Source organism: Taudactylus pleione, unplaced genomic scaffold (genome assembly GCF_031769625.1).
Source record: "Taudactylus pleione unplaced genomic scaffold, aTauple2 ptg000005l, whole genome shotgun sequence".
Taxonomy (NCBI): Eukaryota; Metazoa; Chordata; class Amphibia; order Anura; family Myobatrachidae; genus Taudactylus; species Taudactylus pleione.
In genome coordinates this window covers 16,260,115-16,277,385 of record NW_028284408.1, presented here as the reverse complement: position 1 = coordinate 16,277,385, position 17,271 = coordinate 16,260,115, and the positions used below count along the sequence as shown (strand labels likewise).

At 42.3% G+C, this 17,271-nt stretch overlaps 1 protein-coding gene across 1 annotated transcript in view; it reads left to right on the top strand.

The window, feature by feature from the left end:
* Window positions 1-17,271, top strand: part of NUFIP1 (nuclear FMR1 interacting protein 1) — a 59,947-nt gene that overhangs the window by 17,599 nt on the left and 25,077 nt on the right. Inside the window, exons 4-6 of the mRNA XM_088442546.1 lie at window positions 579-641; window positions 8,762-8,838; window positions 14,098-14,190. Of these exons, the coding sequence (XP_088298672.1) occupies window positions 579-641; window positions 8,762-8,838; window positions 14,098-14,190 (233 nt within the window). The remainder of the gene's footprint in view (window positions 1-578; window positions 642-8,761; window positions 8,839-14,097; window positions 14,191-17,271) is intronic.

Below are 17,271 nucleotides of genomic sequence, written 5' to 3'. Positions count from 1 at the left end.
CATGTACCCCAAATTTGATGGGACCACTTAAAAAATGAAAAAAATAACCTAAGTGCTCTTCTGCATCACTTCTTCAATGTCGGGGAAAAAAACACCTGCTGCGGCTATTTAAAGCCCCGACTTTCAATTAAAGGCTAAAATGGGGGTACCCATAGTGTTCCCCCATGTTTTTACAACTTTAGGGGTGTCTTATAATTATTTTAAGGAAAAATTCGTAACTTTACGCAAATCCAACTTCGGAGTTTCCCGTTTTCGTTAATTTGATATTGAATACGGGGATAAGCGGGAGCGCGCACCATACCTTTACGCAGAAAAAAACTCCGATATGAAACGTTAACTTCGCCAGGGAAGTTAACCTTTCATATTGAATACCCCTTTTTATGTTATGTTTGAGGTAAGGACTGTTAAATTGGTTTACTTTTTCTGCTTTGCTTTACATTGCTTTATAATTCTGTCAAAACAAATATATATATATATGTATTAAAAAGATATAGAACATATTTATGTAAAAAGCAGGATAGAAATACTGATTTTCATTTTAAGACACCACTGAAATAGTGACCTATTGACTTTTACAGTGTCAAGTACAAGACTGCAATTTCAGAGCCCATGAGAAGCTGGTACAATTTCACTGGAAAAATGTAAGTCACAGCAATACCTTCTATGGCCTAGCCTTCTCCATATACATACCACCTGCTCTTTGTATAAGACATGTCTCACAATAAAATGTTTAACATCTATAGTTACAGACACACAGATATGAAAATTAGTCATTGTAATAAATCCACTGTACATATAGTAACTTTTTCATGCATTTAGCTATGCCTTTCCAGCACCTCTGATTTGGAGCAACATACCAAATCAAGCATGTACATGAACTAAATGCATTTTAAACACGAGTATATGTGCAGCTGTTCGTTCAGCCGGTGAACAACATATGGCATGACACATCAGGTCAGCCTTGCAGCAGATGTGGATATATCTTGCAGATACATCTGTGCATCTGGCTGTGTGTAAGGGTGTACCGCTGACCGTCCGTACACTTGCTGCAGGGACCGCTGACACTGACCTTTCAACTGGGCAGGCAAATTTAAATGCCTGCCCAATAGTGATGCCAGGCATATGAAGCGGCAGATTGGGACGTGTGTATTTGCTTATCCAACAGCTGCACAGTCTTCGGACAAGTCGGCAAGGTGTGTTCCCAGCATTAGTGACAGGAGTTTGTAGTCAGTGGTCAAAGCTCCTAGATCATTGTGTCATGCAGTAGCTTGATGTCTCTGGATAGTTGTAATATAACTGCAGTGTCTGGTAGTGTTCAATATAAGGTAAATTGTCTTCTAAACCAGGCAAAAAAAATCACAGCAGCTTTATAGCAGATGATCCGCGACAATCTTCTAGCGTTCTGTAAGGCACATGCCACGTGTCATCTGCTGCAAAGCCTAGACAAATGCAGTATGGTTTAGAACAAAATTGTGATATTAAATTGTAAACTGTTATTTTTTTTTCTTCTATATTTATCTAATCAGCAGGCTATTTTATAACTGCTGGTTTTCATATTAGTGTAGGCCTAACAAACAATGTACATTGACAGAATAGGCTGAATTGCATTGCACCACCTTTTTTTGAATGTGAAAACAAAACTATTTTTAAAGACCAAAAAAATAGTTTATGATTTGTCAGCTTTAGGGAGCCATATTTCTGGGAAGGTATGTGGTAGTAATCGGCATTGGTTACTAATCTGCCCTGATGTTTATAGCATACCATTTTTTTAATTCCTGACAGTGTCATGGTTTCCAGTGCACTGTAGGGAAGAGGTTAATTGCTTTCTGCTGTCACCTGTTTCAACAGTGATATCTGGAGGCTAATCTAAAGTACTACAACTCATTAAATATATATTCAAATATATTTATAAAACAAAACTTCTATTTTTGTAAAAGTTGTTTCTTTTGATTTAAATACCAATGGTGATACCATGGCGTTAACATTCCATTACCACCTGCTGTTTATTATTTCCCCCCCATCCTGGAGTCCAGGGGGCTGCAACTTGCAGCCATTTGGTATATAGGCCCTCATTCAGAGCCGTTCGCTATTTGCGGTCGTTCGTTTAAAAACAAGGGGTGGCTATTCAAATGATCCGTACGCACATTGTAGTCTGTTCACACCTCTAAGTCTGAACGAGCGAGCAAAACATACGCTTGTTTATTTGTTAAAAACGCCCCCTGGCCGCTCGCATCCTACGTCATGTCCGCTATTTATTAGATTAATCGAGTACATCGACCAGCGTATGAACTGCTCGCTATTCTTGTGGTTGGTGTTTGCTACCACAAATTTGCGAGCAGTTCTGGCTCTAAAATAACCCAGTGACGTGGTCAATGACGCTGCTGTTTTAAATATACACACCCATAAAACGCCCGTTTTGACCTTTAAGCACGCCTGCGTTCGGATCTCCACTCCCCATTTTCAAGCACCATCCCCTGTTACCACCCACATACGCCTCATTCTGTCACTCAAAATAGCAGGCACTCGCTATATAGCGTACAAACGATTTTCGGCCGCACTGACTGGTTCGCGCATGCGTACTAAAAAGCGTACGCATGCGCAGATGCGCAAACATCGCTCGGAACGAGCGTACTGCCGCTAACGAGCGGCTCTGAATGAGGGCCATAGTTCAATCAATTTAACAGCCCTGGCAGAAAATCGTGGCCATGTTACAATTCAGGGGAGAATTTGTGTGAGTTCAAGGACCAGTCAAAAGCCTGTCATGAACAGGCGATATATTGTATGATGATAATGTTTAATACATAAACATATATTTGTGCATATTTACTGTTCCATGTTTAAAGTGTGCTTCTTCATTTAGCAGTGATGAACCCATACATACATTTTTTATTTTTAATTTCTTAAAAATTACATCCTATTTTGAGTACTTTTAGCATTATGATTTCCTTTTTTAAAAAAATATATTTTCCACAACTCAATGTGCTCTTGAGCCTGTATGACAAGTTTATGACTGGTTAATTAAAACACAACCACGTGATCTTTCCAAAATGATCAATATCCTCAAATGCTATCTCACCCTTGCTGACAGTTGCTCAAAATTGACATAATCCACATTTGATTTCAGAGTTAACAATTTGCAGAAATCTTTGCTTCTCCCGAATCGAACGGATGTAATCAAATTTTTTAAGACCACAAATCCAGAATGTTATCAAATGGAATTTAATATAACAAAATAGTCACAATTCTTAAGGTGTACAAAAAGAATAATAATGACGTAATAGTATAATCCAAAACAAGGTCCTTAAAACACAACGGAGAAAAGCAGAAACAGAAAAACTTAATTTCTTGATTTCTGTGCAAGGTCAAATGGAAATTTTGAACAAATCTTCAATGTATGTGTTCCATGGGACATTACATTTTTTTAATAGTACATATTTTTTAACACTAATTTCTATCTTACATCCTCCCTCCTTGAGGTCACCACATCAAAGCTTTGATTATGCTAAATACATTCTTTATGGATTTCAAATTGAATGTGTTTTCACCTGGATATCATAAAAACATTCATGTTACTATCACCTGAATGTAATAGAGTGCAAATTTGTGACGACTTATAAGTTGCTGCATCAGTCTATACTTCAAAATAGAGACATCTGGAAACGGTCTCCTTTGCACTTAAGTCCAACTATGTATGGCCACCAGTTGCATTGACACATCCTCGTTGAACTTTGCAAACATAAGAGCACCCCTTACAGCCTAGTTACCTGCACAGTGTGTGTTCACATTAAATCAATTCATATTTTATATTTAACCGCTGGTTTATTTGCTCACATAAGGACATTATGATATATTTTTTTATATATGTTTGGCAAAAATGCTAGCTTTTCTTTTGAGGTAAAAAAAAAAAATTTGTAGTAATCTCGCAATCTGCATCCTTCCAGCCACCACATAGGTATTCCCCGTTTAGCATCCTTCTACTGTTACATGGAGAGAAACCCTTTTCCACCTAGCATTCTTCCACAGCTGTAATTGGGACCATCCACCCAACCTCCTTACATACCCACATTGAGACAACCAACAAAGCCTTTTTCCAACCTCACATCGGGGCACTAGCCTCCTTCCACTCCCCACATGGGGTGTATCCCCTCACCATACTATATGGTGGTCTCTTACCTTGTTTCATTACCACATGGAACTCATACACCTTGCATTCCCCTTACTGACATCGGGGAGCACTTGCCTAGCTTCCTCTGTTCTCTGATGAGCATCTACTTCATCTCTTTTTCCAGATCTTTTTTGCTTGGCAATGTCTTCTGCTTGTATAGAGTTTGGAGATATTGCCTCTGTCAAATTCAAAGACTGGTAAGAAATGACACTTCATGAAGTCTGGCACAGCATGTATTGTCTACCAATATTCCATGTATTATGATGTCACTGGTTACTGAGCAACCAAGTCAAACATTGATCAGAGAATTCATTCTCTTGTAAGACTCTTGTGATGTCACCGCTGATAGTCTCTTGTTGGCAGGATTTTTTTTGTTTTCAGCCTGAAATTTTGAAAGATACCAAATTCACACAAAAAGTAATTTGTATCTTTAAAATCTATAAATGACTTTGTCATGTACCCTAAGTGATCATAGAGCAAGCTAGAGCTGTTTCTCTATCCAATCTCTTGTCATTATACTGTTACAGACCAGGGGCCATATTCAGTTAGCTGCAAAAAAACAAAAACTTAACGTTTTTAGAAGTTTTTGCACAATTCGAGTGTATTGGTGTGATATTTTGCGTCTCTTCTCTAAGAGCACTCCCTTTTTTCGCACTATCCTATTACAAAAGATGCGAAAATGCATATGCTTGAGAACTGATCATGGAGTAACCAGTGAAAAGTACAGCAAGATTTGGGGAAATCTGTCTGTACCCCATAAAAAGGCTATATGACATAGGAAATCAATTTAGAAGTGTATTAGTGGACCTAATAAACGTATTTGGGGTTCTTAAATTGTGTTAAATGGCTGTTAATAGCGCATTTATGAACAGTGGAAAAATTATAAAAAGGAAGTTGTTTTTTTTTCTTTACCAAAATAAGTTGCTGTTAAATTAGGGATACATAAAAATGGGTGCAAGCATATTTTTGAGCCAGAATAGTGAACTTTTTAAAATTTTTAATAACTGCAATGTTTAAAACACATGTCCCATCCATACAGCCCACATATACCTGTCCCACTACTTTATACTAATTTTTCAACACTTTAAAATTTTTCACCCCAAAAATGACATCATTATTGCCCAAATTAAGCTAATTAAGAAATTTAGTTTTTGCCTAATTTGTCATTAGGGGGGCTGTTTAAGGGGTACTGAAACAAGTCCCTAAATTTTTAAGCAAAAGTAGGGATTTTGCACAACTTCTCACCTGCTCTGAGATGGTGAAAACCGTGCCGGTTTTTGTCTAAGAAAATTTTGCATGTGCAAAAATTTCGGGAATAGGCTTGCACGATACGCATTTAGTTCACACCTGCGCACACTTTTTCACCAAAACGCGGCTAATTGGTTATGACCCTAGGGCTTAGACATATAGAGTTTGCCTATACAGGGGATGTATGAAGCAGTGAAAAGAGTGGAGAAGTTACCCATGGCAACCAATTGGCTTCTACCTATCATTTTATCGAATGTACTTGATAAAGTCAACCTCAAAGCTGAGTGGTTGCCATGGGTAACTTCTGTACTGGCACAGTTCTCCATTCTTCATACATCCACCCCACAGTATGTTTAAAAACAAATAGGAATGACTTGCATAGTGTGTTTCCGAATTTCTCCAGTATATGCCAATTAGGTTATGCCTTTTAAATGATTGCCACTTTAAAACATCTGGCGATCTTGCCAATACCTACAAGTTGTGGGCTATTACATTTTCCCCTGTTCTTGGTTGCTTGTGACTACATGGACTATTAGTAAACAATAAATGCTAGGACAAACCACCTAGTGTCATTTCTAGTCAGGGTGAGACAAATGGAAAGAGATCAAGCTCCGTAAACCGCAGACTTTGAAAACCATCATATAGTTTATAGGTCAGAAAAAAGGCGAGAAATATTGTGGGGTGGAAGGAGCCATGAGTGTTTCCCATATAGTGGGTGGAAGAAGTTAAGTGGGTTTTCCATAATTTAACTGGGTGGTGGTTGACCCCCCCATATGGAAGGGGTTGCAAGGCAGAGTGACCTCCATGTGGTAGCGTGAAGGTTTCAAGTAGAGTGCCCCCATGTGGTAGGTGGATGTGTTTGGGATAAGGGTATTCATGTTTCTGATGGAAAGAGGCTACGAGGAATATCCAATTAGACTTGAAAACGCTAGGTTTTTGCATGCGATAACATTGTGCACTGTTTGCCCGAATGTGTCACTTTTCGCGTCTATCGCATCTGCTGTTATTCACTCAATCCTATTATAAAAGACTTGATACGACATTCGCCTGAAAACAATTTGGGGAAATTTGCCTGTACCCCAAAAAAAGTAAAGTAAGAGAGGGTAACATTGTAAATGTATGTTAGGGGACATAAACAGGGTTTGGGGTTCTCAAATTATGTCAAATAGCTGTTATATGCATTTTTCTCTAAGAGCGAAAAAAATGTTTGAAAGCAATATTTTTGGAAATATAAATGCTCAGTGTTCTCCCCAGGCTGTTTTCTGCGGGCGCATCGCCCGGCAGAAACAGCCTGCCGCCCAGCACTTTTCCCCGCTGTCCCCCGCGGTGGAACGCTGGCCTCTGAAGTGACCGGAGGCTAAAGAAGCCTCCGATCGCTTCAGAGGCCAGCGTTCCCAGTGATGCACTGCGCGGGTGACGTGAGGAGCCTGCTCCGCGGGCCTGCTGGATCTAGTTAGATCCAGTCAGCGCGCGGGAGCGGCCAGCAAGTAAAGGTAAGTGCTGGGCTGGGGCCAGGACCAGTCTGGGGGCACTATTTAAGTCTGGGGGTACTGCATAAGGGGCCAGCCTGGGGGCATTGCATAAGGGACACTATTAAACCTGGGGGCACTGTATAAGGGACTATTAAACCTGGGGGGCATTGCATAAGGGGCCAGCCTGGGGGCACTGCATAAGGGACACTATTAAACCTGGCGACACTGCATAAGGGGCCAGCCTGGAGGCACTGCATAAGGGACTATTAAACCTGGGGGCATTGCATAAGGGGCCAGTCAGGGGGCACTGCATAAGGGACACTATTTTTAAGCCTGGGAGCACTACATAAGGGACCAATCTGGGGGCACTACTTCACCCAGGGTCAATGCATAAGGGCAAAGTTAAACTACAGTCGGCAATGCATAGAGGGGAAAACTACAGGGGGCACTGTATAATGGGCACTTTTGACTGAGAGCCAGTGGGGGAGCAGCCTGAGACCTGTCGGGCTGGATTGGTAAGGGAGATACCCCTTTTCCCGGCGCGCATAATTGCGAAGGCCCCCCACCCGGCCATTTTTGGATGCCACCCGGCTGGAAAAAATTTCTGCGGAGAACACTGATGCTGTAGTTAATATGGGGGTTTATTAAAATAGGGGTAGGTATGTTTTTGTGTCATAAAATTGCATTTTTGTAAAATTTTAAAAATACACCTGTCACTTGCACCTGCAATCCTAAAAACACCTGTCCCATCCATATAGCCTCTCAAAATACCAATCCCATCACTTAAAACCCATTTGACAACACTTGTTTTAGGTTTTTTTTTTACCGCAAAACTGTCACCATTGGCCGAATTAAGCGAATTAAAAAAATGATTTTGCCTAATTAGTCAATAGGGGGTGGGGGTGTCCAAAGGGGTTCTGAACCAAGTCCTGACATTTTGGGCCAAAAATAGGGGTTTTGCACGAATTTTCACCTGCTCTGAGATGGTGAAATCTTAGCAGCTTTTGACTATGAAGAATTCACACGTGGGAAAAGGCGCGCCCGAATAGACTAGTGAGAAACGCATTTTTGCCGAAATGTGTCAACTTTTCCCACAACCACAGCTAATTGTATATGGCACCAGGTGTGTTGCTCAGACCTTCTACTAAAATTTTAATCTCTTTAGGCGGTAATGCAGCTTTAATAGCCGCCATCTATTAAGCTGGGTACACACTAGGTTGATGGGCTGACCTATCTGACGATTGGTAAGTGTATACACACTTCCCAGTAATCTGCCCGACAACTCATATGGCGTGGGCATTTAAATCACTGCTGGGTACCCGCAACATGTGTACAGCTGATCGACGGGTTGCCCATACTTGCCAGCTGATGACCTCTGCTGTGCTCCACAGTCTTATCTGCTGTACACACTGAGTGATGCACTATAGATATATCGCCCGTTCAATGGAACGGGTCATATAGCTACCAGAGTGAACCCAGCTTTAGTCTAATGCTTTTATAGGAAGTGATTTTTTAATATGATGTAAAAGCACCAAGCTCACCAGCTTCTGAGCATCAATGAGGAAGTCCAATATCTTTTTATTCCAGAGCTTTACTTTATTTGTAATATTGTGAGGCTTTGGAGTTCCCAATGTTAAACAAAGTTTTTCATATTCAAAACTATGGGAAACAAAAAAATTCTGCCAGAATGATATAAAATCTACATGTATGAATATCCTACATGATTTTCCAGAGCAGGTTTCTTTACAGCTATAAATTCATTATTGAGCACTTCTCACACATAGTAATCTGCAGATTAGTAGTACATTTTATCTCAAGTAGTAAAATAAAGGTTGTGTTATGGTGTAGATCGCTTACTTAAACTTATCTGTTCTAGATGCATGGACCTGGAGCTAAGAGAATAAAACTGGACACACCAGAAGAAATTGTTAAGTGGAGAGAAGAGAGACGCAAGTAAGTTCACTGCTCTTCTAACTGTGCTAGGGATAAATAAGAACCTCTGTAACATACACACAGAACAGAATCTAAAAAGCTATATGGTGATGGACATGACTTTGGCAGGGTTACACTAGCAATGGTGTACTATGGTTGAACACTTGCAAATGCAGGGTATTGTCACTGGTTATTCGGCTCTTCCCCAGCGTGCATGATTTCTGTTATACTGTCAGAAACCAGAATGACAGCCAGCTACATAGTGTAGTAAGTCGTGTAAGGCAAACAGCTAGACAGAAGATAAATAGTTTATAACTGTTCCTTGTTGATTGTTCAGTTTTCAGTCTTGTACCTTTATATAGTCACAGAACTTGTAATTGACAAGTTAAAAGATCAGATCCTGTGGTGCTCTTCCAATTGGTGAACTGGAGGCACTAAATTTACACTTTTTGTTCTGGTTTCGGTTATTTGTCTTTTCTAACCACTATTATCCTTGTTATGGTTTTTTATTGTTATTGTGGAAATTGATTCTCCCCTGTCCCCCCTTGTTCTGAACTCCTGGTTCTGTCCTTTGGGGCTATGTAAGAAAAATATTGAAATCCCAGACTGCCAATGAGGATATATAGAGGGGGGAGGAACTTGAGCTTATTGGAGGTAAATTAAAGAGCCCAAGTGTAAGTGATGCATTCTGTTACCCAGTGTTCAATTGTCCCCCATTGATTATAGAGAAAAAAAGGATTGAACTGAAGTACAAAAATCCAATTTTGTTTTATTGTATGTTTTTCCTTCAATCGTATATATTCTATAGATTAGTGACATTCGTCACCTACATGTTTCTCCCCTTTTGTGTCTTTCATTGAATGGGAGTGCGCACATATCAGACACGGAATGTGATCCATTCTTTGAAATAAGTTGGTCTATGGTGGGAAAAATTTTGGTAATGGGTTATTGTTAGTGATATTTTTTATATAATGCTTAAATATTGTCTGTAATTACACTGTCTCTTTAATGCATATCATCTCATACTTAATTTTTATAAACACAACGTACTGTGGTCCCCAAACAGCGGTTGTCATAGTGATCTGTAGTACAAGCTAAAAATGCCCTTTTAATGACCCATTCCCTGGGATGAGTGCCTACTTCAAGCACAGAACAAGCATTCACGTTTTTTTTGGTTAATTCAATAGAAGGCTGTTCTATCAGAGGGAATAATGGGTCAAGTTAATTCCATGGCTCCTATTTGTTGAATCGCGTGCTATAAATAGTGTCCTTCATTGTGTGTCTGTCGTATTATTATAGCCCCGTAACGCAGGGCTTGACAAATTTTTCTAAAATCTAGGAGCCAGGATGAAATTGCAGGAGCCAGACCACCACCCCCCCAAAAAAAATAATTACAGGAGTGAGTAAGGAGCACAGCTGTGTGTGTTATGCAACTGTTATACACACTATACTAGTCCACAAAATGGTCACAGTTGAATGGATACAGCAAAATGGAGGCCCCCTCACTGCTCTGCACAGCTCCCCTGCTCCACCATCCAGTAATAACGGACCACATTTCATATAAAACAATGGTGCCAGAAAGTACAACAAAACCCCCCTCCCCTCGTGGTCAAACCACTATCCCTCTGAAGCCGCTTCGCAGTCCATGGCCACCCATAGACCCTACTACCGGAGAGCTCTATGCAGACAGAGATAGGAGACAGTAGACAGCCAGGACGTACAGGAGGATTAGCATAGACTGGGACAGACAGCAGGGATCAGAGCAGGCCAGGATGGAGAGTCGTCAGCGCAGGCTGGGACGGACACAGGCACAGTAGTCACCACAGGCGACACTCGGCACATGCACTCCTGTGCATGATATGAACACCGCAATACTATAGGCACAAATCTCCGCCAGAGCGGATGAGGACCTGCTTTCTCCCTCACTGCAAAATCTGGTAGCCAGTCAGCAAAATCTGGTAGCCATGGCGACCTGGCCCCCGGGATTTGTTGAGCCCTGCTGTAACAGTCATTTACAGAGATAAACTATTGTGTAAAACCTTGACATTTCACTCCTAAGTAGCACTGTGTATTAATCTGAAAAACATAACTTTCTTAAATCCTTAAATGGTTTGAGATAAACGAGATCACCAAAAAAAAAAAATGAAATGTCGACCACCCATTTCAGATTTTTACATTTTTATACCAAACTACTTTATCTGCCTTACGTTTCAAGTTACAGCAAAAAATTAAACTTTTGGAACAGAATTAAAAACTCTAGGTTACATCAACAATAGATATCACAATTTTTTGCTTAACAAAGGTATACATTACAACTACAAAAAAAAATCAACATGGTACTCTGTTTCATAGTGGAGAAAAAAATAATGAAGTTGGCGTTTGATTACTGTTGTACTGCATGCATAATTTACACAAGAACCATGCTGTTAAAAACCATACTAAAAAAAGTGAACATAATTGAGGTAATGGGATAACCCTCCTATACAGAAACTGAAACGAAACTGATGGGAAGGGGGGATTTCCTTTCCAAACTGAAACTTTCCAGAGAGAGCGGGAGACATACAGAAAGATAGTCAATCGTGGCAGCTGCTCCTCCAAAGTGCACATTGGGTAGTTTTTTAAATACTTACTGCCATATTACCATCTACTCAAAAGCTACTGGATAACATAGCTGGGCCTGGGACCACTTTACAGATAAATAAAAATAACTTTTGATTCTGAGAACTGAAGTTTCAAATGCTGTAACCAGTGATTCTGGAACCTCAGTCTTCTACCATCATGAAAAGGTACTTCTGTTAAACGATGAAGAACTTCAGAAAACCTGTTGTATTCCTTTCTTTTCTCACAAACAAGGAGCCAGAAAATGCTAAAGTTGTGTCACTGAAGTGGACCAAAGAACATGGCGAGTGTCAACTTCATGCTGTTATTAAGCCAGGACAGAAACTTTGCTCAAAATGCAGAATTCAATTGTCCCGCTGTAAAGAACAGACAGACATAGATATGCTAATAGAAGAAATTGAATCACCGGTGAAGAGTTTAACTGAACCTGCAGAAACAGATGAGCTGGCAAAGTATTATGCTGTCCATACACCTGCGCGATTTCGGACCGATTGCCCGATTTTCGAGAGTCTTACGATGGATCCTGTGGAAATCGTGTATTTTTGGAGTAAGATACGATCCGATGCACGCTCCCGCAGCTCCTATAAACGGACCTTATGATCAGATGTGCAGCACATATGTTCCATCCTATCGTGTGCAGATCATACCGTTTATTTTGTGCATGTGATGCATCGTGCCTCCATTCAAGTAATTTCAATGACTTTTTCCCTGATGAGCGCATGAGGCACACGATCGATCATACGACAGATCCTGTGCTAAGAAATACAACAAATATGCCGCCGGGATTGCCAGGGATCTCCGGGGAGTGGGATGGTGAATCTGATCTGATGCTGGTCGCGCAGGTATATGGCCGGCATCACAAAGCTTGGTTGTACAAGAGTGAAATTTCATGGGGTACAGAAAAGACACCAGGAGGCATATTCTAATAGTAAGAAAGAGAGAGAAAACAAGTAAAGCCTTTCAAGAGAAGCTTACTCAAATATTGTCTCTTCCTAGCACATCACTAGAATAACCCCAGAAGGTAAGCAAATGTACAGGTTGTGATGATTTACAGAGTCTGATATGAATTAAAGCAGAAGTGTGAAGAGGCGCCATGACAAGAAGTAATACAAATATTAACTCTGGCATCAAACCAATCAACAAATGTGTTCTCCTGGCCTTCAAGAGATGAGTTTTGTTCCTTTTATTCACGTCCTCTGTGTAATGGAAGTGCCTACTATCCAAGGAAGTACTGGAAGGCAGTATGCACTGTCTGCTGACACTTTTAAGGAAAATTACAGATCGTTAATACAGGTTCCAAACAAGAGGAAAATGTGATTGGTGACAACTTTAGTTATGTTAAAGTTTTTAGTTTTCATGGTTTCTTTAAATGATGTATGCGGTACAACAGTAATCGTATGTCAACTTCATAATTTTTTTCCTCCACTATGAAACGAGTACCAAGTTGATATATATTTTTTTGTGGTAGTAATGTATGCCTTTTGTTAAGCACCGAAAAAAAAATGGGATATCTAATGTTGATTTAACCTGGCATTTAATTCTGTTCCAAAATCTTGAATTTTTGCTGCAACTCGAAACTTAAGGCAGATAAAGTAATTTTGGATTCGGGAGGAAATTACCTTAGGGGTCCAAATTTTGTGGTGATTCCTTAATAAATACCGGTGATACTTCAAACAAACTGGAATTAATACGCAGCGATTAGTAAATAGTTTAATAAATTGAAAAATCAATATTTCAGAAACTGACAGTCAGACTGACGAGATATTTGGCAGAATTTTATTATTTTTTTTTTTTTAACATCCTGTCAACTATAAGGTGTGTTTGTGTATATGCAAAGTCATAAATCCAATGGCTTCACAAGGGGGGTGCGGACGCACCCGGGTGTCACCCGCCAAGTGGTTACACCAATGTGCCGACTCCTCAGTGCTGCACTGTAGCATTACATGCAGCACTTGGCTGCTGACACAGTGAGGGAGCCGGCACTGCAAAACAAAGTGGTTCCCAGGGGTCAGCCCGCATTTCCGGCACCCCCGGAGTGACAAAAACTGCAGTCCGTGCCGCTAGGCATCCCCACCTGTGACACCACGCCCCCTTTGCCCGCGTGCGCACTACAAGGCAGCCCACCACTACCCGCATCTGGTTTCAGAACAGGTAGGGACACCACTGCATAAATCCACTGCACTCACCACTACTAGATTTGGGGTGCAAAGTGTGGCATGTGACCACATTGCTTAAATAAGTAAAAACACAAAACTCGGCACTCACCATCATTAAACCACTCACCATAATACATAAATAATGGGGGTTTGGTTCATGGATTGAGCAATGCATTTAAGACTGCAGCCCACATTACAGTACACCATTTTAAGTCACACTTTTTAATAAGATGCAATGCCAGTAGGATTTGTTATTGAACATAATGGGAATACTGATCTCGCAGAAGGTAAAAAAGCCTATTGCTATGAAGCACAGCCCCTGACCGTCCACGGCCACCACTACAGGCGCAGGGGTGTCGGAAACATGTGGACTTTTATTCATATCCTATGATCTTTGAGAAATATTTCATATGGTTTCCATTTACAACCTCTATTCAAAATTCTAGATATCTTCTGTATACTGCAATTTTCATTTGCATAACTTTTTTTTTTTTCCCTTTTATAGAAACTATCCAACACTACAAAACATAGCAAGGAAGCAACAGTTACAGAAAGATAAAGAGCAACGTGGAGAAGTGCTGAAAACTGCTCAATTTAGGTTTGTAGCAGATGCACTGATACATGCAGTCTCCCTGGGCATTGTGTCTCAGTGCTTGAAGCTCTGCACAGCTCATTATAATTTCACATCCATTTCACAGATACAGATGATGTCTAGTTTATCGATACTGACAATGAATTGAATTTATTCTGTTGTTTTTTTTGCTCTGGAAATAAACTATAACATTTTGGAATGTTATCTATATGTATTCTATAGCGCTTATTATGATTACATTCCATGACGTGGATACGTTTCATTCTGTACAGTGTTTATTCTGTGCTGCGGTGTCCAGCGACTGCTCTTGTTCTTCCCTGACCTAGGGGGTAATAATTATTACTGCTGGACAGTCTGATCGTGTCATTAGTCATAGCCCGTTGCTGATTTCCGCATGTTTGTTGTTGGAACCAACCCACTTTGATACTTTGGGAAATGCACATTACACAATGCAATATATTTGATTAAAGAACCGTTGTGTGTTACTACTTGTTATATTTGAAGGGTTTTTTTTTAGTGTGTTTTGTTTAAATAGGAAAGAAAAGTGTTTATTGAAAATAATTATTTTGTACTCTGATGTATTAACATGATCATTGTAGAAAATATATTGTTTTCCTTCTGAGTAAATGTATTTTATCGTTCATGTATATGAGATAAAACGTTTTTATTATCTGTGACCAATGAGTAGTGTCCAGTGAAATAACAGCCTCTGTTCAAGATTTTGGTATAAAGTATAGATTGGTGATTGACCCACTGATGCTATGAAGCGGCATTAATTGTGACAAAGGTTGGCTGTGCCCCATTGAAATGTTGATTACTTGAAATGACAAAAGATCAAAGTGAAGCGTGTAATCCAGTACTTGTGTGCATGTGTTGGCTGCATTTTCTACTTCAGGGTCCATAGGGTATCCACAGGATACCTTGGGGTATAGGTGTGACGTCAGTCGCAGGGCACCAAAGAGTTAAGCTTTCAGCCTCCCAGGATGCACTAGGTCCCCCTCCTATACCCCGCCCCCAGGCCAAGGCACCTCAGTTTAGTTTGGTGCCCGGCCGGAGTCGGGTGCACCTGTTGGAGTGGGGGCTAGAAGAGCCCCTGAAGCTTATTCTTCATGCAGCTGTGGCTGCACATCTGGATGAACAGCATGGACAGTCAGTCCTGACGTCCATGCTGTCTTCCCTACACCCCGCCGGTACCAGAACGCCGGTACTGATCCGGGGATGCTGGTGGGCGTCTGGGGTCACAGCTAGCGGTGACCCCAGATGCTCCGGACCATGGCCGGATTCAAGGGGGACAGAGGTAAGCAGCGGGGTCCCGCGGTGGGTCCCCGCTGATCACATGGTCCTAAGTCCCCAGGCAGGGGGCTCCCTGGGGACTGGCTGCAGCGTGGAGCCAGGCGACCAACCTGCGCTTCCACTACCCCCTGGGACAGCGGACCGCAGCAGAACGGTAGCGCTGCGGCGTCCCAGGGGTTAAATGCATGCCAGGGGAGCGCGCCTTCCCTGTCTCACAGCCGGCGCCTCCCCCGCTGCACACAGCCCTCTCTGCATGCTGCCGACTGGTCCTGTGGCAGCGCTCCTCCCCCAGGCCAGCCTCCTCTCTGCTCCTCGGCGGCCATCTTCTCCAGAACGCATGGTGAACGCTGCTGGAAGCGCTGGACGGAAGCATCGTGGTCTGGGTCCCCCCGCATACCTCTCCTCCGCTGTGGTCAGGTCTGTGTATGCAGCGCTGTGTCCTACCAGGCCCTGTGTCTGTGTAGTTGAGTGATCAGCGCTGTTAGTGCAGGAATTGTTATTTCTCTGCATTGTATGTGACTGTGCTAGCGCTGCTGCCTGTAACTTTTCTTCTCTAAACTGTCAGCTTTATTACTGTCCCTGTTCTTCTGCTAAAGCCCTTGCGGTGCGGTGCTGCAGGGTGGTCTCTCGCCTATTTAATACTTAATTGGTGAGAGAGGTCACATACGTGGTGCCATCATGTCTGAAAGTGATTTTCCCCTCCGGCTACAGTATACCACGTGCAAAGTACCGTTAGCGGAGGGGGAGGGTAGCGCGGAGGGCCTTTGCCGGCAGTGTTTGTCCATGGCGCGGCCTATTACGGTTACAGCACCGGTACAGGAGCCGCCCTGGGCTTGTTTCGCTCAGGCGTTAACAGCTTTAGTGGGCCAGTTAGCTCCGCAGCCCGCGTTTACTCCGATGGGGTTGTCCCAGCAGTCTGTGGTGTCGTCACCCATGCAGGGGTTCCCACGACAATTGGTGGTACCCCACAGTCTCCCTATTTCCCCGCTCCCGGGTTCTCAGGAGCCAGCGTGGGTTAACTCCCTGACGAGTTCTGTACAGCACTTGTCGGATGTGTTGCAAGGGGAGTCTGTGATGCGGCCTCATAAAAGGCCGGTGGCGTCTCTGTCCGCTCCTTATGAGGATGACGAAGGGACGTCTGATGATGGGGAGATTCTTGATCCTTACGATCAGGAACCTCTCCATACTAAGGACGCTGATGCTAAGTCCAAAGTATATATTCCTGGACTTATTCGGGCGGTCCGCACAGCCTTGGTGATTGAGGACGAAGTTCCCCCAGCGGCTAAATCTAAGTATGCCTTTTTCAAAGATGTGAAGGGCGATGCCACAGTCTTTCCTCTTTCGGGTCAGTTGGTGGACCATTTAGAGGAGGCGTGGAAACAACCTGGCAAAAGATACCAGCCGCAGAGACGCCTGGCGGTGGCTTATCCGTTCGCGGATAATTATTTTGCTAAGTGGGAATCCCCTCCACAGGTGGATTCTCACGTGACCCGTCTTGTCCGTAGTGCCACATTGCCGATGCCATCCATGTCCTCCCTTAAGAATGCTACGGACCGCAAGGTAGAAATCTGCCTGAAGTCCGCTTATTCCCTTGCAGGGGGGGCAGCACGGCCGGCTATGGCCATTTGCTGGGTTGCCAGAGCGATGGAGCGCTGGGCGGATTCATTAGAGGCTTCTTTTGAATCCGACAGTCCGGCCGATCAGGCGGAGTTGATTGGCAATCTCCGTGATTCGGCCACCTACATCAACGAGGCGGCTCTAGACATTAGTACTCTGGTGTCTAGAATTTCTTCA